Genomic DNA, 27,077 nt, shown 5'->3' on the forward strand with positions numbered 1-27,077 from the left:
ATCCAATACTGCTGGAATATAGGATTTAATGTTACAGAATTTCAAAAGGCAAAAATATATAAAAAGTTATATTTTTAGTAATATGTTACATTATTTTAACTAAAGACAAATAAAAATAATTATCCCACTTGGGATTGAAGATTGCAATAAGTACATGATTAGTAGTTATTCAAGATTCCTGAGTCCTCCTACTGAGCCAAATGCATATCACGTTGCTGGTACATCCATCAGTACAGAGACTGTGGACTAGATTTCTGAAGTTCTTAAGATTCCACAATTGAACAATAATACAACTGTGACTTAGAGATTTAAAAAATTATCTGCAAATGTTAACATTAGTCAATATGAAGACATTCACAGAAAGACAATGAGGAGATAACATTCCCTCTTTTCTGGAAAGTAAGTTTCTTGTCAAAATAAAGTCTTGTTTCTACTGAAAAAAAAAAAAAAAAAAAGATTCCACAAAGCTAAAAGAATGGTTCTGAAAGCGTGGCCCCTGAACCAACAGTGTCAGTATCACTTGGGAACTTGTTCGAAATGCAAATTCTCACAATCTCCAGCTACTCAAAAACTCTGGGAGTAGGCCCAGTAATCTGGTTTACAAAACTGTGACAGCCACCCTCCAAACTGACTCCATAACGATTGGTGCCTGCTATTCATGTTTTTTGTGTAGTTTCGTCCCATAACAATGGTGCTGACTTGTGTAACAAAGATAATGTAGCAGATGTTTTAGCTTATGACATCATAAAAACATTGGGCCTTCCTCCCTGCTCTTTCTCAGATCCCCTGTTCTCTGGAAGCCAGCTGCCATGTTGTGAGGATGCCCAAGCAGTGCTATGGAAAGAGGTTCATGTGGTAAGGAACTGAGGCCTCCTGCCCTCAGCTACGCAAGTGAGTCATCTTGGAAACACATTATCCAGCCCGAATCCAGACAGTTTGATTGTAACTTTAGGAGACACTGTGAGCCAGAATCATCCAACCAATCTGCTCCCAGATTACTGACCCATGGAAACTGTGAAAGAATAAATGCTTATTATTCTTTTTAGAATCTAACTTTTGCTTTGCAGGAATGGTTTATTAGCACACAAACCTTTTGTGTGATTCTGACGCATGCTAAATTTTGAAAAACATTGAGCTAAAACATTCATTCACTCACCAAGTAATTATTATTTGTATCTACTATGTACCAGGCTAACAGCAGAAATACAATGATGGGCAAAACAGACACAGAACATTCCTTGATGCATTCTTTTCTTTTCCTTCGTTGGACTTATCATACTTTATAACGATTTTATTTACGTCTGCCCTGCAAGTTTTGGGTGGGCAGGACCCTTGCCTGGTTTCTTCACCACCAGGTTTCTGGGGCCCAGTCCTGTGTCTGGCACACAGGAAGTATGCAATTAATATCCACTTGAGTATGACCCTTACCTTCCTTGCTCACTACCTTTCGCCTATATGAAGGATTCAGGCCCCAGTAACGAGGCCTTGAATAGCACTAACAGCACTACATTTAAGGGGCTCAGTAACATCTCCCTGAGAATCCAACTGCCGCTGGATAATCTCCATACAAAGAAATGTCTTTTGTGTTCAAAAGAGTCAGCTTTTTAGAGTCTCTCTATTTCAAACATGCAGATTCCTAAGCATGTATAAAGAAAATGTATGCAGTGGATGTGTCAGTCTGTTCTTGCACTGCTATAATAAAATACCTGAGACTGGGTAAAATATAAAGAAAAGAGATTTAATTGGCTCATAGTTTCGCAAGCTGTGCAGGAAACATAGTGCTGGCATTTGCTTCTTAGGAGGCCTCTGACTTTGGAAGGCAAAGTCAGAGTTGGCACTTCACATGTTGAAAGCAGGAGCAAGAGACAGAGTGGGCGGGAGTTGGTGCCACAACGATCTCAAATAACCAAATCTGTAGTCCCAGCTACTTGGGAGGCTGAGGCAGAAGAACTGCTTGAACCCAAGAGGCGGAGGTTGCAGTGAGCCGAGATCATGCCACTGCACTCCAGCCTGGGTGACAGAGCGAGACTCTGTCTCAAAAAAAAAAAAAAAAAAAAAAAAAAATCAGAAAACAACCAAATCTCATGAGAACTCACTATCATGAAGACAGCAACAAGCCATGAAGGATCTGTCCGCATGATCCAAACACCTCCCACGAGGCCCAGGTGAAGTGGGGATTACAATTCAGCATGAGATCTAGGTGGGGACAAATACCCGAACCATGTCAGAGGGTTTAGAAATGTAAGTAATTGCATGGGAGACTATACGGATGGACACATTAGTAAAGGTTTTAGTTCAAAAATATTGGAAACCAAAAGCCCTATGAAGCCAACCATGCGTGCAGCTACGTGTATATATATGTATCTAATGAGCACATCAGTAAAGGAAGCGGGGCACACTGTTTCACCTCCAGGGCAGCCCCTTGTGGATCAGAACAACCAGAGGCCGGGGACACTGCCAGGGTGATCTTTTGTGATGGTGACCGTCCTGCTGACCGGTGGACCCAGGGCTGAAGATGGGACTGTGCAAACTGAAATGTTCTAATCCCTTCTAACAGCTCTTCGATGGGTTCTTTCGTTCAGCAGCTGACGTTAGAGGTTAGAGCACTTGGAAACAATGAGGTGCTGAGACAACAAGTCAATGCCTTCTCAACATGACCTCAGTACATGAAGGGGGCATTTGGAGAACATTTTTTTGATAACAGAAAAAAAAAAAAAAAACAGTCATTGATTTTTAAAATTCTCATAGCAGACAGATTGAGATGTGGGTGACATCATTTTACTGCTATTTAAGGGTGTCGGATAAATTCTAAAACAGATTCTGGCTCTCAGCCTATTTATGATCAAGATCAAAGAAGAGGGGCAAAGACTACTGCAGTCTTGTGGGTAATCAGAAGGTGCTGGAGGTTTTCTGAGCAGAACTCATCCAAGCTGTCTCCACTGCCCATCCTTGGTGAGGGTTCTCACATGCTTCACCATGACAAGGCACAAGGGCCACAAATAAACTTAACAACGCCAGACCACATCTTCTGTTGCCTCTTCTATCCTCGCCCGACCCTAACCCTTACCCACAGAACACAGCCTGCCCAGTGGGAACTGCGGGATTTCTTATCAACTTGCTGTTTTTCATTCTTTTGTGACTAGCAAAACATAACAGTGCTGTCCTACATAACTTTCTGGGACAATGGAATTGTTCTGTCTCTGCACTATCCAATATGGTAGCCATCAGGAGCATGTGGTGACTCAGAATTTGAGATGGGGCTAGTGAGATTGAGAAACAAAAGGTTTCCTCTTATTTAGTTTGAAGTAATTGAAATGTAAGTAGCCATATTGGTCAGTACAGTGTTAGAAAATAATAATGATTATTAGTACTTCCATTTCTCATCTGTGGATATTCAGGGTCAGAGGATTAAGTAACTTGCCCAAGGTCAGCAAGCCAGCAAGTGGCCGAGGGGAATTCAAACTCAACCCATCCTCTGCCACCTCAACCTCTTGCAATGACATCAAACTGCAGCCCCTTCAAGTCAAAGAAGACTTAAAGATAATCTTCAGCTTCTGAAACTTTAAATTCTCAGTAAAGAGCTTTAAAAGGAAGCTGGCTATACGTGGCATGATTTCTTTTAGCAAAAACAACATAGGAAAGTACTTTTTTTTCAGTTATGACTATCTAACTTGAATTTTTTAAACCACGTGTTGATAATAAGTGTATCTGACAGGCCCCTCTAACTGTGCTTTAAAACTTTTGCTCTCATCAAATATTAGCCACATGAATTTATGAGAGGGTGAGGATATGAAAAAGACTTTATTAAACTTCTGTCACATCTTGTTATGCTGTCTAGGCATTATTCTATCCTGTTTACTCTTTGCTGACAAACTAGATTATACTTTTTTTCCTAAATCAACAAGATCCTATGAAACCACACCAAAGATAAAGAACTTAGGATTTCAAAAGAGTGATTCAGAAACAAAGAGTGTCAAAGGCATGAGTTTAAAAGGGAGAGAAAAAGCTGAGCTTATGGAAAAGAGTATGCAGTCATATTGTAAATTTTTTTCTTAAATTATATGTAAAATAATTCACATTATTATGATACCAAAAACCCACTCTAAAATCTGCAAGCTTCAATTCAGGATACCTGTGTGTCCTGAATTCATAACCAAACCAGTGTTATCTCCACAAGTCTTTCCTTTATTCATGGCGAACCACTGTGCAGCCCAAGAAAGGAAAAGGGTTGTAAATTCATTGAAATTAGGGAAGAGAACATTACAGTTCTTTACAGACAAAACCAATATCGTTTGGTTCTTGTGTAGGTTTTCATATTGCCAAAAGGGTCTAGGATATTCCTTAATATTACCCTACTCAGGCAATATCAAAGAGACAATGGGGTGATGAGCTAAAACAAAGATAAAGAAATGAGGTAAAAACCAAAAACTCTGAGGATCAAAGCTTGACTAGAAGACAATGTAGGCCCAGTGTGATGCTCTTGTTACATAAAACCCATCTGTAGATGAAAGATACTCTTCGGTGAAGAGAGCTAAATGAGATACTGGAACTAGTCTCATCAAAGCCCATACCAACTCATAGTCTTGAAAACCAACACTCTCTCCTGTGGTCACAGATTGAGCTCCACAACCAAGCATGGCATAAGCTACATGAACAGGCATGGGTGGTAGATTCACGATGCCGCACATTCCTGGACATGCCTCCCTCACCTCCCTCAAGAGGCGGGGTCTATGTTTTCTCCCCTGGAATCAATAAGCCCTGAAATGACTCTGGCCGATAGAATTGCACCTGTGATGCTGTACCAGCCCCTAGGTGTTGGCCTTAAGAAACTGGCAGTGGCAGAGAAGAATTCAAATTCTTGAAATTCAAATTCTTGACTTCCTGTGTTTTCGAATGTTCTCCCTGGGATTCATAAGCTGCCATTTAAGAAGTCCAGTTACTTTCAGATCACCATGCAAGAGAGACTATGTGCAGGCACATGGTCAACTGTCCCAGCTGAGCTGGGCCTTTAGCCATCCCTGCAAAGGCACTGGAGGGATGTGGGAGTGAAGTCATCCCATAAAGCAGTGGAATACACCAGACGACCTCCATGGATGCCACATGAAACAGAAAGAACTGCCCAGCCAGGCCTGTCCTGACCTATAAAATCATGAGAAAAATAAAACAGTTCTTTCTTTTACACCTTGAAATTTTGGAGTAGTCTGTTACACAAGTGTTTATTTTTTCCTTAGTTAACCTACCTTTCCTCCAAAACCACCTGTTAATGGCTCTTACTATACAGGTGGAACATGACTAATCTGAATAACCAAAAGCTGAAATGCTCCAAAATTCAAAACTTTTTGTGTGTCCACATGGCACTCAAAGCAAAGGCTCATTGAAGCATTTTGGATTTTTGGATTAGACATTCTCAACCAGTTAAGTATCTATGAATATTCTGAAATCTGAAAAAAATCCAAAATCAGAAACACTTATGGTTCCAGGTATTTCAGATAAGGTATTCTCAAGCCGTATAACATGACTGTATATTTGTTAAATATTAGATCTCATCCTGTCTGGCCCCCACTCATTCCAATTTTTAATATGACACCTACCAATGAAACCAGAAGAAGGTGGGTTTGGCTGAATCTTCTCTTTAGTGTTCTCCTGGATAATATCCCAGAGCTGCCATATAAATTTAGGATGAAGAATGTAAAATGGCTGATTTGGGTTTCTCTGACGATGCTGAATATATGGAGTGAACAGGTTGTAATCCGGTTTTTTGTACCACTAAGGAAAAAAAAAATCAATGCAGTCAAGTAGAAAGAACTAAACCGTGAAAGGAGACAGGGCATGGCTGGTTGATTCGAGGCAGAGGGGCCAGGCTGGGGCTACAGGATGGGGAAGGATCATGACTCACTCCATCTATAGATGCTTCCTCATTGGGACGAGGGGATGAAAACAAAGAGAGACCAGGGTGCTATCCCTAGCAGAGATAATGCTTTGTGCTTTAGTCAAGTGAGAAAAATGGACTAGGTCACAGATCAGCATCCCTCTTCTGCAAAGGGCCAGATAATCAACACCTTGGGCTTTGCAGGCCATAGAGTCGGTCGTCTCTACTCAACTGTACCATCGTAGCACAGAAGCAGCCATGGACAATAAATACTGAATGGGCGTGCTGTGTTCTAATAAAACACTATTTATGAAGGCAGGTGGTGGCTAGATTTGGCCCATGGTGTAGTTTGTTGGCCCCTGGGGACTGGATCAGTGTATTTCAAAAATAAGTTTTCCAAATTTCATCTATAGTGACAGAAATTGTATTGCTGCTGCCTGGGCCTGGGTTGGGGCTGGGAAGATTGACTAGGATGGATTGACAAAGAACTCTCTAGAGTGAAAGAAATGTTCCAGTTTTTCATTATGATAGTAGATACATGAGTATATAGATTTGTTATCATTCTTCAAAATGTACACTTATATTTGTTTACACAATGTATGCTATTGTATGAAAAATCAATAAGGATGTTTTTCAAAAAGGAAGTTTTCAGAAGCGTCTCAGCTGTAACCATGACATGGATTTGGAGAGGGTGGGTGGGAAGAAGCTTAGCTCATAGAACTCCCTTTAAACAGACAGCATTGGTGTATAGTGGGTATACATTAAGATCAAAGGTAATATTTCACTAATGAAATGGCACTGTCACTTTAAAAGCTTTGAGAATGACTGGACCAGAGTATCTTTCATAAACGAAGCCCCAAGCCATGTGATCCTGGCAAGGGAGCAAGAGGAATGTGGGGTCAGAGCGAGAGTCGCTCCTTTACCCTCCCTCCTCTAGGGGCCTCACATGGCAGTAAAGGCCTTACAGAAAGCGGACTTGCCACTGGGATTTTAGCACTGCCAGGTGGCCAGCTCTGTGCCCTGGGTTGGGCTGCTTCCAACAGAGGAAGAAATAAGGTCCAACAGCTAGAAACTCTCAGTCTGTTCACAAATAGCAAGAAAGCTGCAAGAGTTTAAAACCAGGGAGCCTCAGGCTGGAAAGGAAGTTGAAAAGTTCAAACACCCATCTGATGCTTGATTCTCAGTGGAGGGTACATATGAGAATCAAAGAGCCCTCTCAAAAAATATACATCGAGGCTATATATATCCTACATTTCTGGAGATGGGGCTCTGACAGATTTTGAAAAATACTCTCCAGGTGATTTTGACTTGCACGCCAGGTCAGGAATTGTAAGTAATCATACGAGGTAAATGTCCAGCCTCAGTCTCAAGGTCAACAGTGACCAACATGCTCCTTCTCCAGGAGCTGCTTCTATCTTGGGAGGTTACCTCTCGAAGAAGCAAAGATCTTTCCCTGACACTCATCTTAAGAAGGTTGCATCCTCTCTGGTCTTCACTAAACAAGTCAAAGACACTCGTTTACAGAAATGACAGCATCTCTTACTAGGCTAAATACTATCCATCTTTTCCAGCCCTCATTGAAAAACAAGCATGCTGGCTTTTCATGAAAGGTTTCACCAAAAGTAGCTGGTTGCTTGTTTAGATAGGCAATGATTTACCAGAATATCCCAAATATAACCTGTTTGTGTTTTTATGGCTAGTAATAAACTTGTTTCAGCCCTATTGCATAAAATTAAGCAGATTCAGAAGCAGAAGCCAAAAAGGAACACACTCAAGAAAAGCCTGGAACAGGCCCCATTTAAATAAAAATGAGCTGTGGATTCACAAAGTTGAGATTCTCGTGCCAATCACTTTCAATTTATTTCAAAAGGTCTTCCAACTACTTGAAAGGTAATGTAGCCCCATCACAGTGAAACAATTCTGAGTGTAATCAGTCAACCCTTTAGTGTAACTAGAAATTTCTGAATATTTAGATATTCTACATTTCCCCCACCCAGCTGCCCTGCCCACCAATTCTGCACAAAAGTACTTTGGCATTAGATGACTAATGTTCACAAGTGTGCTACTGTAACTGGGTATCAATGTGGTGTTCACAAACATGCATGAAATTGATATTGATGGGTACTTTCGTTGTCTGTCAAAGCTTAATCCTTGCCTAGATCTTATGATCAATTAGTCAAAGCCATTGTCTGACTGTTAGGGTGGGCGAATCCAGGGAAACACTTACCAGGTTAAGATTTGCAGAATATGGCGCAGGATCCCAGGCCACCAAAATGACGTCTTTATACAGTGAACTGTCAATGAAATGATGGCTGGGGTTGGTCAGGATCTGCAAACACACAGAAGAACCATTTTGAAGCCAGGGTTTGGTTTTTAAAAATTGCATTTTAAAAAGAGGTGAAAATTAAAAAGAACTAGGGCAAGAAAAAGGTGGCTCAGACTTTGTAGTTTCTTCTGGGGGAGGGAGAGACGCAGGCATTGCATGCAGAAGCACTTAAAGAATGTTTAAGGAAATTATTATTTTATTTTTTTTTTAAAAAAACACAAGTTCTGACTTTTCACCAGCAATGTACTCATGTCTGGTGGTACTGAATCCAGATCCTGAAGGATGCAACTCCCCAGCTAATTCAAGCCCCACAACCTCTTCTACAATTGCCTCCACATGTAATTTGGAGAGAGCGTTGCAGGTGTGGATGAAGTGAGTCCCGAAGGAGCCTCCAGGGTCCAGCCACAGCCTTCCCTCTGTGGCCCTACCTAATTCTAAATGAATTCTTCAATCTCAGCTGCCAATCATCTTTTTAAAATTATTGTTTCAGGAAAAAACAACATATTATTTTCTCTCGGTTTTAAGACACATTTTTTTTTAACCATTATTACGATGTACTTTTTTCCTTCACGTTAAAGTTTCTAACTTAGAATGTATGTTACAGATGATATGTATTCTAATTTGGTGGCATTTATCTCCTCCTTTGCAAGAAGTTGTTATTAAATGAATGGCAGATTTTACAGTCAAATGACATCTCTGAATTAAGGAAATATGGTAATTGTTTCTTACCTTGAGGCAGGCTGCCTGGTGCAGTGAACTGTGCAGAAAGCTAATCTTTTGTTCTGTAAGCAACTCACCATAAATCACTCATCTCCTCATTTTTTCTACATATTTTGAAACTCCAGAAATTGTTGTGGTTTGTTCTGAGGATAATTTTGCTATACATTTGCAAGGTATTCTTATTAAGAACGTGAATAAACGAGGTATTTTCATTTCCAATTAAATAATTCCTTTTCATTTTTTAAAATTTCCAAATGGCAGACTAAAGTTGCAAAGATCTCCTACGAACTCTCAGATTTTATACTTTGCTTTCTCCCCTTTATCCTCTGCTATCTTTATTGCCATTTCTTCTAAGTTTAACTTTGGTCAGTTCACAAAATGCAACATGCTAAGTCTATGATTACAAATATATATATATATATATTTCTATTTCTACTGATTTTTCCTTTTAATCTGATTCATTTCCTCCTATTCATGTCATGTCTAAATTACCATTTCTCTGCAGTTTTCCTCATTAATGTGCATTAATTATAAGATTGATAGAAATAAACAAGTACCATGGTCATAATTAACCAGGTAACTTCTCTTCACTCATCCAGTTAAACTCATTTCTCTTCACTCATCTAGTTAAACCTAAGAAACATACATCCATGAAAACACTCCATCTGTCTTACCTGCGAATTAATGATGCGTACGGTGGTTTTATTCCCAACATCTTTCTCATAACCACGTGTAGGAGCAGAGTTAAATCTCAAAACTGCATCATGAGAATCTAAGGGCACATAAGTGACAAGCTTACTTTTGTTCTCTGTAGAATCACATAATCTAGGAAAAAATGTTAAAGCAAACCTTTCAATACCTGAAGCTAACGATACACCATCAATAAAGTTAAGATGTCCCCACATGATTTGCAGAGAATTTACTCTTCATGGAGAATGAGATCTTGGCTAGGGGAAACATCAATATGGATATATATATAAAATATATATGGATAAATAATCTGTTCAATTATGGGCGATACTGTATCATCTAAGTGATATTTAGATACCTGCTACCTTTACGGCATTCTTTACAAGTGTCATGCTTGATGCAGCCATTCTCCCAAAGCTTCCAATGCATCTTGAGGGAGACTCTACTGGAGCAGATAAAGACACCAGAAGGCAAGAGCTCCTTTTTGGTGCTGATGTATGCTTAAAAAGAAAGCCAACCCTTCAGCAGAGATTCTGCATTTAATGTCGAAGAAAGAAAGAAAGCCAGCCCTGACTTCCATGCAACCTTACATACTGCTGCCGATGGCAAGAATACCTGTGTGAAAGCAACCTTAGAGCATTCTGCGTTAGCAGCAGACCAGACCGCTGTAGCCCTGAGGATGGGCAAGATAGAGAGACCACCAATGCCACCAGCTGCCAGGGCTCTTATGTTCTATAACCACACACGGTGCTTCACCAAAGTTGAACTATGAATGCAACATAAATCTACATCTCACCTCATTCAACCTGACAGCCCGACTTGCCCAAGTTCTCTGAATGCTGGGCTGGGAGGACCTGGATGAAAACAAGTTACCCCTATCCTGGAGGCTGACAAGGTGGTGAAGAGTGGGAGGCACAGGAAAGTGGGTTCACCTGATTTAGCACTGGGAAGAGGGGATATGTTCCCTTTGCATAAGGCAGTCTATAAACATACATGTGTCTTGAAATTCCTAGAAACCAGCCTGAAGAGTCAATGAGCAAGAAAGCAATTTTCTAAGGGCCATCTTTAGCTGCAAATATCTCATGCAGATTCCAAGCTCCGCCTGGAGCAAGGACAGTGCCTGTCTGTGAGGGAGAGGTGAAAAGAGGTATTTCTGTCATGCCCAAGGGGAGCTGCATGTACAGTCCGAGTCCCACACAAGTGCCTAAGGCAGCCGCCTTCTTCCCCAGTCCCTGCTACCTGCTCCTTTGGAGTCTTCTTCTTGCTCCCCAAATAGCAGAAACTTACCATGCATGCCCCCACTAAAACAATGTGAAAAAAGGTGTCTTCATTGTCAAGCCCTGAACTAAAAGAATTCAAAGTCCAGCTTTAGCGCCAAAATTAATCCACTTTTGGAAGACGTGAATGCGTAGGGTGTAGGTGGCTATGTCATCAAAACCCTGCAACGTTCTTTTAGGGGAAATATTGCAGGAGTTGGCAAACTATGACCTTCTGGCCAAATCTGGCCTGCCACTTGTTTTAGTAAATCAAGTTCCACCATAACATAGACACATCCACTGTACACGCTGTCTATAACTGCAGAGTTGAACTGTTGAGACAGAGACAGAAACATGGTTCACAAAACCTAAAATATTTACTAGGCTCTGTAAAAAAGTCTGCCAATCTCTAGATTCAAGGGGATCTACTCTGGGTACAAACGATGCCAACATACGTAAATGCCTCCAAGTTAAAACCTGTTCTTTACTTCGCAATTTAAGGATTTGTTCATACTTTATTGAGATAATGGATTTATTATTTATTTTTATTGAATAACGTTTTGTCAACAAATTCAAACAATATGTGAGGTGGAAAAACTAGATTACCCCAAACAGTAGACTCTTGAAATTTATTGATAATCCAAACACTTTTTAGGCATATGGAATATATCTACTGATATTTACCATACTAGAAAGTAAAACAGGGAATTTTTAAATGTCTATTAATTTATTTTAAAATACAGTTTTTTCAATTTAAAAAAAAACCCTGTATTTTCAAAAACCAAAAGAATACTGAGAAGACTGGCACCGTTTTCAATGTTTGCAAGTCTCTTTTAGGTCTGGTTTTTTAGAAAGTTGGTTTCTCATATCTGCTTTCGAATTCAACTTGTTGCAATATGTTGTTTTATTTGAAGTATATGAAGGCTCAGACACATTGTTGAATTGAGAAAGCTATTTAAAGAATCCTTTCAAAGAACTGTGAATATTCTTCTTTGATACCTAACAAAACTCTACAAGGGCTAGTTTCTTAGGGTTGGTTATAATTTGGAATCTGAAACCTGTCAATGAACTTTTTGTGCTCTGTTACATTAAAACTTGTGGTCTGTTTTTCTCTTAAAATGGACCTTCCACTCATGCGTAATTGTATAATATTGTACAATGATCACCTGAAAACTATCAGCTAGGCATAGTTATATATAAGTTATATATATATATATGTTAGGCAGATCTTCCAAATGGTGATGCATTTTGTAATAAAGAGTTGAAACACTGGCTGGGCGTGGTGGCTCATGCCTGTAATCCCAGCACTTTGGGAGACCCAGACGGGCGGATCATCTGAGGTCAGGAGTTGGAGACCAGCCTGACCACCAGGGAGAAACCCCATCTCTACTAAAAATGCAAAAAAAAAAAAAAAAAAAAGAAAGAAAGAAAGGAAAGAAGGAAGGAAGGAAGGAAGAAAGAGAAAATTAGCGAGCATGGTAGTGCATGCCTGTAATCCCAGTTACTCGGGAGGCTGAGGTAGGAGAATCGCTTGAACCCAGGGGGCAGACGTTGCGGTGAGCCGAGATCGTACCATTGCACTCCAGTCTGAGCAACAAGAGCAAAACTCCGTCTCAAAAAAAAAAGAATTGAAACACCACATTGGTTAGTATCACCATGGAGTTCACCAGTTTTTAAAGTCTGGATAACTTCCAAGTTCATGGTTCAAAGCTTGAATTTTATCATTGGCAAGAAATACTATCATTTATTTTCCTAAAAGTGACACGCTCCCTTGATTCCTTTTTGAGAACATATCTGTCAAATATCCAAGTCTGAATAATTAACATTTCTTTTCAAGTTGAAATTGCATTTCATGAAAAAAGTGGCTAGTTCGGCTCACAATGCAATTACACAGGGGCTTTTCCTTTGTGAACTGGCACACATAAGCGTTTTTCTCCTATTTCCCCATGCGTCCCACTGAATCTGAAAAACCATGTATTCAAAGGTTGAGCTTTGGGTTCTGCTGCCCTGACTTGTGCTAAGAAGCCCCAGTCCCACGCATCATTGTGTTTGTACCACCAGTGAAAATGTCAACAACTGGAAGGAAAAGAACTCTAAGTATACTTACCACAATAGTTTTTTCTCATGGACCCTCGAAAGGGCCTTGGAAAGTCTAAGGGTAAGCTTAGATCTCACTGTGCCAACTGCCAAGCCAGGGCAACCCTCTGGTTGCAGACAGTGAGAGGAGACTCCAGACAGCGAGGTGACTGCAGGCGCTGGGAGGGAGTCACCCCGAGCCTGAGGGGAAGTGTGATGCCAGCAATCCTCAACCCCAGTTCTCTCCAAACCATGCTGACAACCCCTGAGACACAGCCTAGCCAAGGGCCCCAAGCGGTGGGTGCATTTCTATTAGTTGACTAATAAACGTGAATTAATTGCATCACCCTTGAAAACATCCCAGCATTTAAATGCCCGTTGTCTTATTGTGGAGCTGTGCTCTAAGCCATCCAAGGACTTCACGAGGCACAGGGCACAGAAAGATAAAGCAGTGTAATTCCTTTGGAGGTGGTATTAGTCTGCAGAGTTAAGAGGCCACCTGCGTGCAGATGACAGGGAAGCAGGGTCATGTAGGCTTGTGGCTAGGCCCAGTGCAAGCCCTCTATGAACAGCCTGTATGAGCAGCATGGGGTGGGGATGGAAGGGGAGGGTGCACTGAGACTGTCGTCTGTCACACAGGCATGTTTTATAAACGTACACCTGGCTGTGCATGCCTTGATAATGCACTGTGAGAATAGAAGCTGTCCATTCCTATTTAGACAAAAAGGAATAGGTCAGACAGCAAACACAAGGGGAAGAAAGTCAAGTTTCATTTCTGGAGAAGGCATTCCCAGGCCAGAACCACGCTGTGTTGACCTTGAGAATGGAGCCAGACAAGTGCATCCATGGAAGGAAAATTAAAGTCCTTCAAGGAGCTGCTGGGCCAGCAAGCCCTCCAGCACCCGGTCACTGCCCTGCCCTGGGGCCCATCCCCCACATCCTCCTCCTCTCCTACGCTGATGAGAAAATTCACACAGCGGGAGAGCAAGCCTCCAGTCACTAGAGAATGGCCTGCCTGGGATTGGACGAAGCGATGTTTTCCCAGCACCCCGGAGGCCCTGTTTTTCCCCAGGACCTGTAACCCTCACCTCCTGACTTACTTCCCTCGCAGCCTCAAGCCCAGGCTCTGGCGTGATCTCTACAGCAACTATCTGCGATGGCTGTGCATTGCCGGCACAGGGGTGAGAGCTAGTGTTTCTGGAGACCCACACTGGGGTTTGAACCCAGGCTCTGCACATGTGACTGGAGGTATTTCCTTATCTGTAAAATGGGAACAAACTTATCTGTCAGTCAGGGTTGTAAGGTTTACAACAGTTAGCACAAAAAGAGCATTTTGGGCCGGGCATGGTGGCTCATGCCTGTCATCCTAGCACTTTGGGAGGCTGAGGCAGGAAGATCACTTGAGGTCAGGAGTTCAAGATCAGCCTGGTCAACATGGTGAAACCCCATCTCTACTGAAAATACAAAAATTAGCTGGATAGGGTGGTGGGCACCTGTCATTCCAGCTACTTGGGAGACTGAGGCAGGAAAATTGCTTGAACCTGGGAAGTGGAGGTCGTAGTGAGCCAAGATTGTGCCACTACACTCCAGCCTGGGCAACAGTGGGAGACCCCCTCTCGAAAAAAAAAAAAAAAAAAAAAGGATTCTGAACAGGGCCTTGTCTGTACTATAAGTGGTATCTATGATTACAATTGTTAAGTAAAGAATAATTTTCAGAGTGGCTTGCAAGGACATCTAGGAAGATGATCTGCCTTCCAAGGTGGCTTCTCTCTTCTGTCCCTATGAGCCTGTGTACTCCCTATAGCTCTCACCACCTGTATACCACGCTGTTTCTCACTTCCATATGACGCTGGGCCTTCAGCTTGGTCTCCTCTCCCTGGAGCAGTCTTTACCAACCTCTTCCCTCTGCCCCGCCACCAGCCCTCAGGGGAGTTAGGAATTCATCATCATTTCTGCCTTGTCAGCCTACATATCTCCCTGTCCTTCTCCAATCCACAACACGGGAATTGTCTGTTTACCACTGAAGTGTGCCAGTATGGATGCTCGGGCCCGTGACCTCTTCAGTTTTGTGTCTAGCACAGGATCTGGTGGAGAGTTGGTGACCAATAAATAACGCTCATCGGAAGAGTATATGGACTGCTTTCTTCTTTCTTGCTTTTTTAAAAAAGTAACAGGACACGTCAAATCTCAAGCCCTCTCCACCAGTCTATGCATCCCATCCCCAGTCTCTCCCTCCATGGCCCACTTCCCATGCACTTGCCAGAATCTGAGTTTCAAGTACACAGATCTTGGTTTCCCACATGAAGGCTATCACTGGTGGTTTAGAGCAGAACTTTCTCCTCCGTAACGTGTTTCCACATGAATGCCAGTAGCACTGCACAGAAGCAAATTATTATTGCTTATATGCAGGGGTGAAAACAGATCATCTTATGACTCTAGGAGAGAATGATCCAGGTTTCCAAAACAATTAGTTGGTTTTTCAATAACATATTCATAGCGAAAGTGTCTACAAATGCTATACTTTTCTAACCAAAACCAATTCCTTTGTGTGACTCAGTTCCAACAGAAGGGTAGGCGGATGGGGGGCCGCACTGCCAGTGGAACAAACACCAGGGGGAGCTAAAGGGCAGCCAGTAAGCAAACCTGAGACTGACTGGGTCTTCCCTGGACATAAGGGTGTGGAGGTGGCCTCCTGGCAGAGCGGAGGTAGGGCTGATGAGCACTGACCATCTGAGATACTTTCTAGCTCTGTCTTCAATTTTTCATAAGATTGTGATCTTCGGTAAGTCTTTTGATCTTCACTTAGCCAATTCACAAGTAGATACTTAGGGGCCAACATGAATTTAGCTACAGCTGCCCCCAATACTCTAAGCTGCCTAAAGGAATCTGCTGCCAGAGTTTGTTTGTATTCTGCAAGCCATTCATAACTACGTGGGTTTGCCTGCATATATTCAGGTGAACAGGAAGGAGCGAGGTCGGCACCTGGCATGTAAACTGCTGATGCTGAGATACCAACTTATACAAATGAAACTTTTTGTTTATACAAATTGAGCCACGCTATGGTTACATGTTCTTAAAATAGTAGATACACAATCTGATCCACAGGACCCTAGACAAAACAATAAAGATAATTTGAAAGAAATTTCCAGGCATGTTCTTCAGTTGTTATTCTACCGTTCTTAAAGGCATGCAAAATAAATTAGATTTGGATACTAGAAATTAACAAAGATATAACTGGCATTTCAAGTTTCCCAGAAACATGGACTTCTCAGTGTCTTTCATGCTCTCTTCCAAATTCTAGGGTTTACAAGATTCTGGTCAGGGATATTTACGCAGAAATAAAGGACAAGGGACTGCTCACTGGCATGCAAGAGCAATCCAGATCTTCACCTCTGATGCAGAGGTGTTTAAAACAAAACCAAACCGGAAGCAAGTTACTGCCTGCTTCAAGCATAATACTTAAATTCCTTCTCTACATTATTAATATTGGCCCTCAGAAATGAGAAAGAACTGTGGTGTTATTTCACCCCGGGGACCTCTAAACCACTGCTTCTTCTTAATAAATTGCAGGCTGCTCTGCTCTGGCTTTGGCTACAAGCTTATGTGACACATGGACTGTGTTATTATGAGCCTGCTGTAATGTCAGCACAGGGACACAGGGACCCCAGACCTTGATTCCAGACTCACTATCTTGTTTTTTTTTTTTTTTAACTTTAAAAATATTTCTCATTTAGCCTCACGCCCAAGGACTTCTGCTGAGCTGAGGTCTGGGCTTCTGAGCCTGCCTACAGTGGCTTCACCCTATCCTAAGACAACTCTGGAACATGGGCCACTCTTCCAGGACGCAGAACAACTAATGGATCCACTTAAAATGAAGACAACAAATTTTACTTATTTGCAAAGAGGGAGCAACATTCCCTGAATGTCGCTTCCAGACCAGTTATGACCTAACACTGCCTACTGTGAGAGTGTACAGGACATGACTGTCTTACATCTGGACTTGAGGCTGATGCTGTATTTGATTCACATTTGTTTTACTGCTCCTAGTACACAGTCAAGCACATATTAGGGGTTAAACACATATTTGTCAAAAGAATTAGCCTAAAGGGCCAAGCTGCTTGCTGACCGGTGCAGCAATGGAATTAGCCTGGGAACGGGGGTAGTTCTGGGAGCAAAGGAATCTGAAACTGCTGAGGGAGAAAGCCCAGCTATGGGAACACAAGAGCCTGGGTATCTCTGGCAAGACAAGGTGAGAGGCTGGGGCAGGTAGGGAAGTGAATGTGATCCAGCCAGGAAGGGGAATTCTGAGGAGGGCCAATGCTGGCCCATCTGGTGCAGAACCTACACCACTCTGCAGGAGGCAAATGTATTTGAACCCTGCCATGCCCCCATCAATCAAAAAAGATTAGAACTGGCATTTTACTTCAAAACTAGGAAGACATAGCGATGGCTCATGTTGTGTGCCATCTTGGCTAGGCCACAGTGCCCAGCTGGTTGGTCAAACACTAGTCTAGATGTTGCTGGGAAGGTGTTTTTAAGATGTGATTAACAGTGAAATCACTAGACTTTGAGAACAGCAGACAACTCTCACAATGCAGGTGTGCTTCCTCAAGCCAGGTGAATGCCTTAAGAACAAAGACTGAAGTTTCCTTAACAAGAAATTCTGCCTCAAGACAGCAACACAGAAGCTCCGCCTGAGTTTCCCATCTGCTGGTCTGCACTACCTATTTCAGACTTGCCAGCCTTCACGATTATGAGAGTCAAGTCCTTAAAATAAATCTTTCTCTGTATAGACACATATCCTCCTGGTGTGAGTCTCTGGAGAACCCTGACTGATACAGGAGTCGGGAAACAGATGTGCTCCAGCGCTCTTGACAGGGATGTGAAGACAGAGCCTGGCAGGGAGGGAGGAAGCCCAGGTGTTGTGTGTTATTTACCATCTTGGAGAAGGTCCCCGGTAGGTGCACTGGCAGAGCCCCAAAGGTTGGATATGCGCCAACAGTTGGGAGGCCAGAACTTATGCTCCCATGGGAAAGATGTTCCCAACAGCAGCTGGGCTCTTCTCAGAGCCCACAGTAACCAACATGATCTTCATGCACCCTGCTCTTTGGAGGTGATGCCCTGATTGAGCAGCTCTTGCTTTCCTGCATCCTCCTCCTCCTCTTGTTCCCTTCCCATATTCCCACTGCAAGATGGGTTCACCCGGCTTTCGGGGCCCGCCTGGGAGCCTATCCATGCAGACTGCGGTTTCTATGGGATACGAAGTCTGAACAGCGAGAAGGGCACCTGGGGCAAGGGGCGGCGCTTTCCTTCCACTGCCCACTGGCATCAGCTATGGGGAGGACCCTTCTTGTTTCCCAGCATTCCCCAAATCCTTGCTCTAAGAGTCCCCCGAAGAGTACGTCCGCTGTGACCCCAGAGAGATTCATTCTGCGCCAGCAAGGGGAAATCACCTGAAGAATCTCCAGCTAACATAAGAAACACCTGGTGTGGAGACCCCAGCCTGCCCCGCCAGTGAGATCCAGAGGCGCGCACGGAAAGAACCAGCTCCCAGGGACACACTGGCTCAAGACAAGGCGACCTGGTCCCCGCACTGAGACCTACCTATTTCCTCGCCCAAGGAGGAGTTGAGGATTGAGCCTGCAGACATGACGACAGCGCAGCTGCGCAAGCCGCGCGGGTGCAGCTGGCTCAGGGGCACGGCGGGCACCAGGCGCCGCCAGCCCAGCGCAGAGAAGGGCGCCTCGGTGCCGTCCAGCGTCCGCACGGGCGCGCGGCTCCGCAGCTGGCACAGTAGCTGTGCCCTGCTCAGCCCGGTCTCCCGCTTCCCGCGGAAGCGCACCCCGTGCTTGTTGGCGGTCAGGTAATCCTTCATCGCCTTCTGCAGGCGCGGGTTCAGCATTTTGGAGGAGACGTTCCCCTTCCAGAGCCGGTACAGGAAGGCCCTGGACATGGAGGAGTACAGCCTGTCGCCGTCGTCGCCCTCCTCCAACACGTGGCTCCTTCTCTGCCTCCGGTGCCTCTTCTTCACCCGCCTCCTCTGGACCTGTGCAGCCGGAAAAGCCCCATCCCGCGGGCCTGGCTCCCTGGGGGAAGGGAATCCCAATGTCCCCTGAGTGTGGCTGTGCCACCCTGGCTGCCCAGCAGCAAAAAAGTAGTCGTCATCCTCCGGGTAGAAAGCACTTTGAGATTTTCTTCCCACCTGGGATGAAAAAAACTCTTCATGTTCAAACCCATGTTGGGACTGGGCCCATTTCTGCGGGTCTCCAGGCCCCGCGTGAAAGGAACTGGCTGGGTGGGCGCGGGACAGCCCCTGGCGTGCGTCCAGACCCCCAGGCGGGGAGGGCTCGTGCGCGGCGCCCATGATGGCCCGCTGCTTCCCCTGCACCGGCAGGAGCCTCCTGGTCTCCAGGAAGGAGAGGGAGCTGGGCACAGGCTCAGCGGGGTTGCTGTCGGTGAAGTAGATGAAAATCAGCAAAAAGAGGAGCCCCCAAGCGAATATTCCGAAAAGCATTCCTTGTCTCCATTGCTTCAAGTGTGGTTTCATGGCAGGTCTCTGCGGTCAGCACCTTGTGTCTTAAAGCAGATGGGTGGCAGAATGAACCTGAAAAACAGCCAGATGGCACAGTTAGCCAACATAGGGCATCTGCTCAGATGCTGCTGGGGACATTCTATCCTGAGCAGTGTTTCTCTAGGTGGTGGAGTGGGATTGTAGAAGGGGCACTAGAAACCAGAATCATCCAGGAGTTTTAGCTAAATCCAGGTGTCATATCTGTCCCTGCCCCAACCCCACTTCCCACCAACCTCTGCAAAACAAGGGATCTCACCATTTCAGGTGAGTCTTTGGAGAGAGGCGATGGATGAGTGTATATTTGCAAAATCTTCCCCATGGGACTCAGGGACAAGTCCGCCTTCCCACTTTGATGAGACAGTAGGGCCCCTGCCCACAAGTTCCCCCTACTTTTGAGATTATAAAATTCCAATTTGATAAAGCAAACCCAGAGAGGTAAGCATAGTTTGCCCTCTCTTGCCTGCTTATCAGACCACCAAAAGCTCACAGCTCATAGATATTACAGTAGCTGCTGTGCACTTCTAAGGAGTGACAACCATATCTGATTCTTCCTGTTCTCCCCAGTCTGGAAGGCTGCCTAGAACATACCAGAAGTCCGCCGATGGCACTGAATAAAACAATGCTCCACTGACTGTGTCTGCGGGTGAATGTTATTTCAGGGTGCCTGAACGATGTCCCCAAGACTGCCCTCCTACTTCACCCTTACCATGAACTTTTGGTGAGATAAGAGGGAAGTACATTAAAACTTTAAATAGGAGGAGAGATGAGGAGAGAGCTTGCTGATTCTAGATGAGACTCAGAGAAAGGGTAACAAAAAGGGCAGAGATGAAAAGTAAGATACAGTGAAAGACAGAATGAACCGCTCCTCTGTGCAGTATTGCAACTAATATGTATTGCTACGTGGGTAGCACAGCACTTGGTACCAAAGGAAACAATAAAACATTAATAAGAAATGCTCCTAACCTCAGGAACTTAAGCAAAGTCCTGGAAAGGGAAAATAACCTAAGGTATGTTTGTGGAATAATAAAATAATAATTAAGCTTGCTGGAACTTCAAGCTGAGTACAAAGCCCAGCACAGGCAGATATTCAATACATATTGGCTGGGTAAATGATGTGAGCTTGTGTTTGTGTGTGTTTTGCAGAGGGCCTTGTGTGTCTGTGGCAATGCATGGGTGTTTTGGTGGGGATGCTGAAAGAAGCAGCAAGACCATTTGGGGAAAACATAATTGGAAAGCTATCCGCTTCCAGCTGTGGAGGGTCTGTAGTCCCTACCTGGATGGGTGGGACACATGCCGTATTAAGACACAGGAGGAGACTGAAGTTCTGAGAGCAAGGGCGTGATGCATTGGTTCCACGGGCTTTCAGGAGATTCCTTGGTGGCAGGTAAGGCAGAGAAGAGTGCAGGGAGGCAACACAGACTACAAGGAGGTCACTAGTAGAAATCAGATACTCAGAAAGTAGGGTGATTCTGAGGGGAGGGCCTGCCAGGCGAAATCTGTGACTCCCATGCTCCTTCCTGAGTACAGGCTGACCAATGCCAAAACACAGAGGCATGTCGGGCATGGCTGTAATACAATGGCGGTGTTTTCACTCAAAAAGAAGGAACTGAAAGCAAAATGAATATTCCTACCTCAATGTGGTCACCTTGGGAAATCATACAATGTCGCTGGTGGGAAAGGACATGCTAAAGTAAGAAAACTACATTCCTTTTGTAGCTTTATGGCAGGTGAAAGGTGGACACAGATTCTTTGACCCTCCACCTAGAGAGAGGCAGGGTCTGTGTCTCCCCCTGTTAAATAAGGACAGGCTCAATGACTGCTTGGACTAGTAGAATATGGCGGTGGTGATACTATGCCAGTTACCAGGCCCAGATCTAGCATTTTCCACTTCCCGCCTCTCGGAACACTCACTCTGGGGGAAGCCAGCCACCAGTGAAGACACATCCCTAAGCTTAGCCCAGCATACATCTAGGAAACCCAAGCTAGGAGACTCCACATGGAATGAGAGATACCCAGCCAGCCCCAAGCTGTTCCGGCCGTCCCAGCCATCCCAGCCCAGGCACCAAACGTGAAGCGCGAAGAAGTCATTCTGGATGTCCAGCCTGTTGCACTTTCCAATGACTCCATCCCCAGCCAACATCTGACTGCAACCCTGTGGAAGACCAGACAGGAGAACCAGTCTAGCCCAGTCAGTCCATGGTGAGTGATAATGATAGATTGTTGTTCTAAACCACGACGTTATTTTTTGTTGGCTTTGGTTTGAGATATGTATAGATGTGTATAAATACATTTATCTACCTATTTATGTATTTGTTTTACATTTTAGATTCAGGGGTGCATGTTCAGGTTTGTCACAGGGGCATATTGCACGATGCTGAGTAAACTCCTACATTTTAAGGCGATTTGTTACATCAGAGGATCACTGGAACAGGTTCTAATGGAAATGCTAAATAAGTTCCCAGAATCATCAGTAACATATACAACTATCTTGGACCCATAATAATTAGAAAGAAAAATTAAGCAAAAAAGAAAAAGTCCTAAAAATGCTTCCAACAATTGCAACATTTTCAGACAGTACTCTAGCATCCCAGAGGGATTCTACAAAAAGCAACATTCCCTTACATGTATAAATTGTGGCTTTTAAACAGTGCTTGCTTTATTTTGTATTCACATGAGACCAAGGCCATGGATTTTATATACAGTAATACATCAAACCTACGTAGACAGAATATACTTTAACCAAGCCAGAACCACGGATGCCAAGAAGCAAACGTAGAAGAATTAATACCCACAGTTAACTTACTATATATACAGGTTTGTGGTTAGCATTTGTTCTGGATTATTTTATTTGGTCTTTCCAGCATCGAATTAGATAGGAAATACTGCCATATCCATTTTCTAGATGAGGGAACTGAGTCCCAGAGCAATTAAGTAACTTGCCCAGGACCACAGAGCTAGCAAGCAGCAGATATTACATGCAAATCCATCTGCTTCATCCTATGGCTCACACCTCTCACACTCAGTTCTAATTCCATCTGATCATACCAACCAAGGCTACATTTTCTAAATTTACACTCCTCAAACTATCTGTGGTGAAGGATAATTTTTTATCCAAACTGTCACTGTGTGATATTTTAATATTTCCATTTCTGAATGTCTTGGCATTGTCCAATTGCTATAAAAGTTTCTATATGCCGGCTCTCAAGTTCTGTAAACATCTTACCAGGAACTGGTAATGAACAGTTGTGGATGTGCATAGTCTGGGCCCACACTTTGAGGAGCACCTTCCACATGATCTGTCTAACCTGTCCACCCAGGGACAGTGCTTTGAGCTGTAATGCTCAACATAAAGGTCTAGAAGCCGTTTCTAATATTTCAAGACTTCTGTAAGAAATTGCAAAATTATCCTTAATAACAGTTATTCTGTTGCATCCCACCGGGTGCACTGCAGTATAATTCTGACACTTGCTACTGGGAGTCAGTGCAGACCCCATGGGTTAAGGGCTCAGGCCTCCAGGAGACTGCCCTCATTTCACATGCCAGCTATGTGGATTTGCATGTAGTATCTGCTGCTTGCTAGCTCTGTGGTTCTGGGCAAGTTACTCACAAGTTACTCAAAGCCACTCACACTTTTACCTGTTCAACTACCAATCCCCAGACTCTAGGACACACTTCAGGTTGGATAATCTGCTAACATGACTAACAGAAGTCAGCAAAGTACTATATTTACAGCTATGGTTTTATTGTAAAGGATGCACACAGGGTGAGATCTGGGGTGAATGCAGTTCCACGTTCTTTCCCTGTGAAATCTGGGTGTATCACTCGCCCTGCACATCAGTGTGTTCATGAATCAGAAGCTCCAGTGAACCCCAGAATCTAGAGTTGTTATTAGGGTTCCATTAGATAGGCATGATTGATTAAATCACTGGCCATGTGAGTGAACTTAATCTCCAGTGCCGCTCTTCTCCCTGGAGGTCTGGCAGCCCAAGGTTCAAAAAGCTCAAATCCTACAATAACCCTGCAATTTCTTTTTTCTCCTTTTCCCTTCCTCCCTTTCTTCCTCCCTCCCTCTCTTCCTTTCTTTTCTTTTCTTTCTTTCTTTTTTTTTTTTTTTGACAGAGTCTCTCTGTCACCCAGGCTGGAGTGTGCAGTGGTACAATCTTGTTTTACTGCAACCTCCACCAACTGGGTTCAAGTGATTCTCCTGCCTCAGCCTCCTGAAACCCTGCAATTTCATCTGGTTGACCTTTCTGGTGATCAGAACCCAAGGTGAAGCTATCTGGGAAAGCAAAGTAAGTTTCCTCATTAGCAAAATGAAAACAGTCCTATCACTAAGGAAATTCCACAGGTTTTAGAAGTTCCATGCTGGGAATACCAAGGCTACAGCAGCTGACTTAAAAGCTAGTCTTTTTGTTTCTAACTGGTAGTCATCATTTCCTGGTTTCCCTGCACTGAGCAACAGCTCTGGTGGGCAACTGAAAAACGAGATAGGTTTCTGATTTCAGCAAATCAGAAAATATTTTTGCTCCAGAAAATATTTTTGCTCCAGAAAATATTTTTAAAAAACAGAGGCAAAGATGAGATGTGTGCAGAGTGATGGGAAGTGCAACAACAACAAAAAAGCGTTGAGCTGCTGGGAGGAGCTCAAAACCTCTGGCCTAGAGGGCTTGGAGCTGAGAGCCAGTGCCCCCCACACCACAGAAGCTAATACGACCTTAGTTTGATGAGTCAAGAAGCTGCAGGAACTCTAGCTGAGAAAGTGAACTTGGGAAATTTCATGGCAGGATTCAAATGATCAGATGTAAAATTAAATAATTCAAATTTAAAATAATTCAAACTTAAAGCTATTGGAACTTGAAAATATCTTGAGCCTTGAGAGGAATGTGGCTATGCCGCCTGTGTCAGACAGCTGCAACTTCTGCCTTTTGGTTCCTGTAAATAATCAGAAAGACCAAGCAGCACCAGAGATGAGACCCTCTCAGATCATTACGCCTCCTCATGGAATAGTAAAGTATTCTTGCTTAAAATGGAACAATCTGTAACCAATCAAACAGCTGTGGCATATATACCTGGTCTCGTATGGAAAATGCTGTGATCCTGCTGGAACTTCTCTGTCTCTGCCTATATAATTGAAACTTTAACTTCTCCGTTTTGGAAACACTGACCCCATTCATCTGCAGCTGGTGCTTTCCCAGGTGGCCAGCCTCAAGCTTTGCACTCAAATAAACTCTGTACTTAATCATATTTTCTGAAGGTTGACACAGATGTAAACTGAAAATAAACTCCTAAACCCCTCAACTGACCCGACAGACCCTTCGTGGCCAGACGGACCCCAGAGAAACCTGAAAAACTGAATTTCCAGTCATGACTGGAAGGGAAGTCAGACAGGCCTCCAGATACTCCCTCTCCCTTTGGAGTTTGGACACAACTGACCAGGATTAATATTAAAATAGACATCATAAACCGACCAAACTCTTCGTGGTGATAAGATACCAAATTCCAACCTGACTCTGGTATAGCATCACATGACAGATAGCAGACCCCGAAGGAAATAAAAATATTTTACCCCAGAATATATTTCTTTGACATATTTTGAAATGGCCAAGCAAAGCTGTCTTTGGTGGGGGAAATTTGCATTGGTAGAGAATCTCCATTAACGCAGCCTACCTTTCCCCTTCTAGGCCTTTCCTGGACCTAGGAGAGATTAAATATGAATGTGACACCTTTAAAGTCCCAAAAGAGACATGTACATCTATCCTCTCTGAAGGATATTCCCTATGAGGCGTCATCTCTATAACAAGAACCTTGGCTTCCACAACCCCTCTTAACTCAGGCATGTATTTCTACTGACTTCAAGTCTTGAGACAAAGCTTAACTCTTTCAATCAACTGCCAATCAGTTGGTTGCCAATCAGAAAATCTTTGACTGTACCCATGACCTATCAGGCCCCATTTCAAAATATCCCACCACTTTAGGCTGAACCAGTGCACACCTTTCATGTATTGATTAATGATTGTATCCACAATTCCTCTCTCCCTAAAGTGTGTAAAACCAAACTGTGACCCAGTTGCCTCAGGCACATGTTCTCAGGACTTCCTAAGACTGTTCCCTGGGCCATGGTCACTCACAGTGGCTCAGGTTTAAATATTTTACAGGGCTTTTTTGTTTTTCATTGCATCAACACAGACGTAGCCTCCATTATATGAAAACGCCTAGTTTCGAACCAGAAGGTGGGAAGCCTTGTCTGTCATGGGGAGATGACATACGAGAAAGGAAGGGAGAAGGATGAGAGGATGTCAGAGGACACAAATAAAGAGAAGAAGCACCTGGCAGGATAGAGGGGGCTGCGTCGGTGCCAGGACGCTGTGGCAGAGTTTGCTCTCTCTGCCTGCTGTGCTGGGGAGTAGAAAGAGGCAGGATTTGTGAAGCTCTCTGAGCATCTTTAAAGGAGTATTCCAATGCAAAGAATGAAGACTCTTCATTAGGTGGAGCTTAAGTGGCTCCTAATGCACAAGAATAATAGGAAGGAGTGGATTTGCTGCACTGCCTCAATTTGTGATTAGGTCTCAACTTTTAATAATCCAAAAGCCTCCGCTACAGCCTCTGGAGCTGCAAACCTTCTGCTGCCAATTAAGGGAACATTCTCCAAAATGATTAAGTCTCAAGGCAACGTCAAATCCTCTGCTAGCAAAATGCTACAGAAATCACGATCTGTACCATGGGTCTCAGTCATCAGCATATCTGTAACGAATCCAGGTTAGAGAGAGGCGAGGGACGCCATCAATGTTACAGCCCTGGATCATTGTTTTCCTTGAAATGACCATAAGCCCAATAATAGGAAGGCTTAGCTAAGCAAGAGAAAACACGTCTTTTCCTCTGATATAGTATATCTAAAATCGTATAATTATGCAGCTTAAAGAAAGTTGTCGGTAATACTCACTGCCATATCCCATCATTAGCTGGTGTGATATAAATGACATCAGGGGATATAAGAGGCCCATCAGGCAAATCGTCTGTCCCCAGGCACCAATGGGAAAGTGCTCCTTAATCACACCTTCACATGTGCTTTCTCTGTGATGGTTTAAGTGACTGGGGCTGTCGAGTTCTTGCCAGTTTTCCCCTGGGAATAGCACTGGCAAGATTATACTCATACTGGATTGGGTGTGACTTTCTTTTCCTTTCCACTGCAATTCTAACATTATTACCTGGCAATGCAAAGGTTTGAATTCCCAGTGGATGTTCGCTGCCTATTTGGACTACTTTTCTCCATTTCCATTCTTTTTCCCTGTTCTTTGCCCTTTCTGGCCAGGCCTCTAGGGAACTTCTATTTTTAGAGGCAAAATCAAAAGTGCCCCCTCCGCTGGAAATCACGGCGATTGTTCCACTTGCTTAGGAAGAAGTCAGTACCCATATCTTAGATACTAATTCCCAAACAAAGACACGAGTCACATTTCTTACGGATATTCGAACTAGCACAATAGAGTGTTTAAATTCTCCTTCAAATCGTTCTGAGAGAAATCCCACTTTCCAAAAGGCACAATTTATTACGAGTTGTCAGATGAAACTATG

At 43.6% G+C, this 27,077-nt stretch overlaps 1 protein-coding gene across 2 annotated transcripts in view; it reads right to left on the reverse strand.

The window, feature by feature from the left end:
• The window catches only part of ST6GAL2 (ST6 beta-galactoside alpha-2,6-sialyltransferase 2), an 85,911-nt gene that overhangs the window by 23,063 nt on the left and 35,771 nt on the right, over positions 1-27,077 (reverse strand). For both annotated transcript variants that reach the window (XM_015433351.4, XM_005575199.4), the window contains exons 2-5: positions 18,542-19,541; positions 9,590-9,687; positions 8,097-8,198; positions 5,592-5,766 (exon numbers count right to left, since the gene is read on the reverse strand). In XM_015433351.4, coding sequence (XP_015288837.1) covers positions 5,592-5,766; positions 8,097-8,198; positions 9,590-9,687; positions 18,542-19,484 — 1,318 coding nt within the window. In that variant the 5' untranslated portion in view covers positions 19,485-19,541. The remainder of the gene's footprint in view (positions 1-5,591; positions 5,767-8,096; positions 8,199-9,589; positions 9,688-18,541; positions 19,542-27,077) is intronic.

Source organism: Macaca fascicularis, chromosome 13 (genome assembly GCF_037993035.2).
Source record: "Macaca fascicularis isolate 582-1 chromosome 13, T2T-MFA8v1.1".
Classification (NCBI taxonomy): Eukaryota; Metazoa; Chordata; class Mammalia; order Primates; family Cercopithecidae; genus Macaca; species Macaca fascicularis.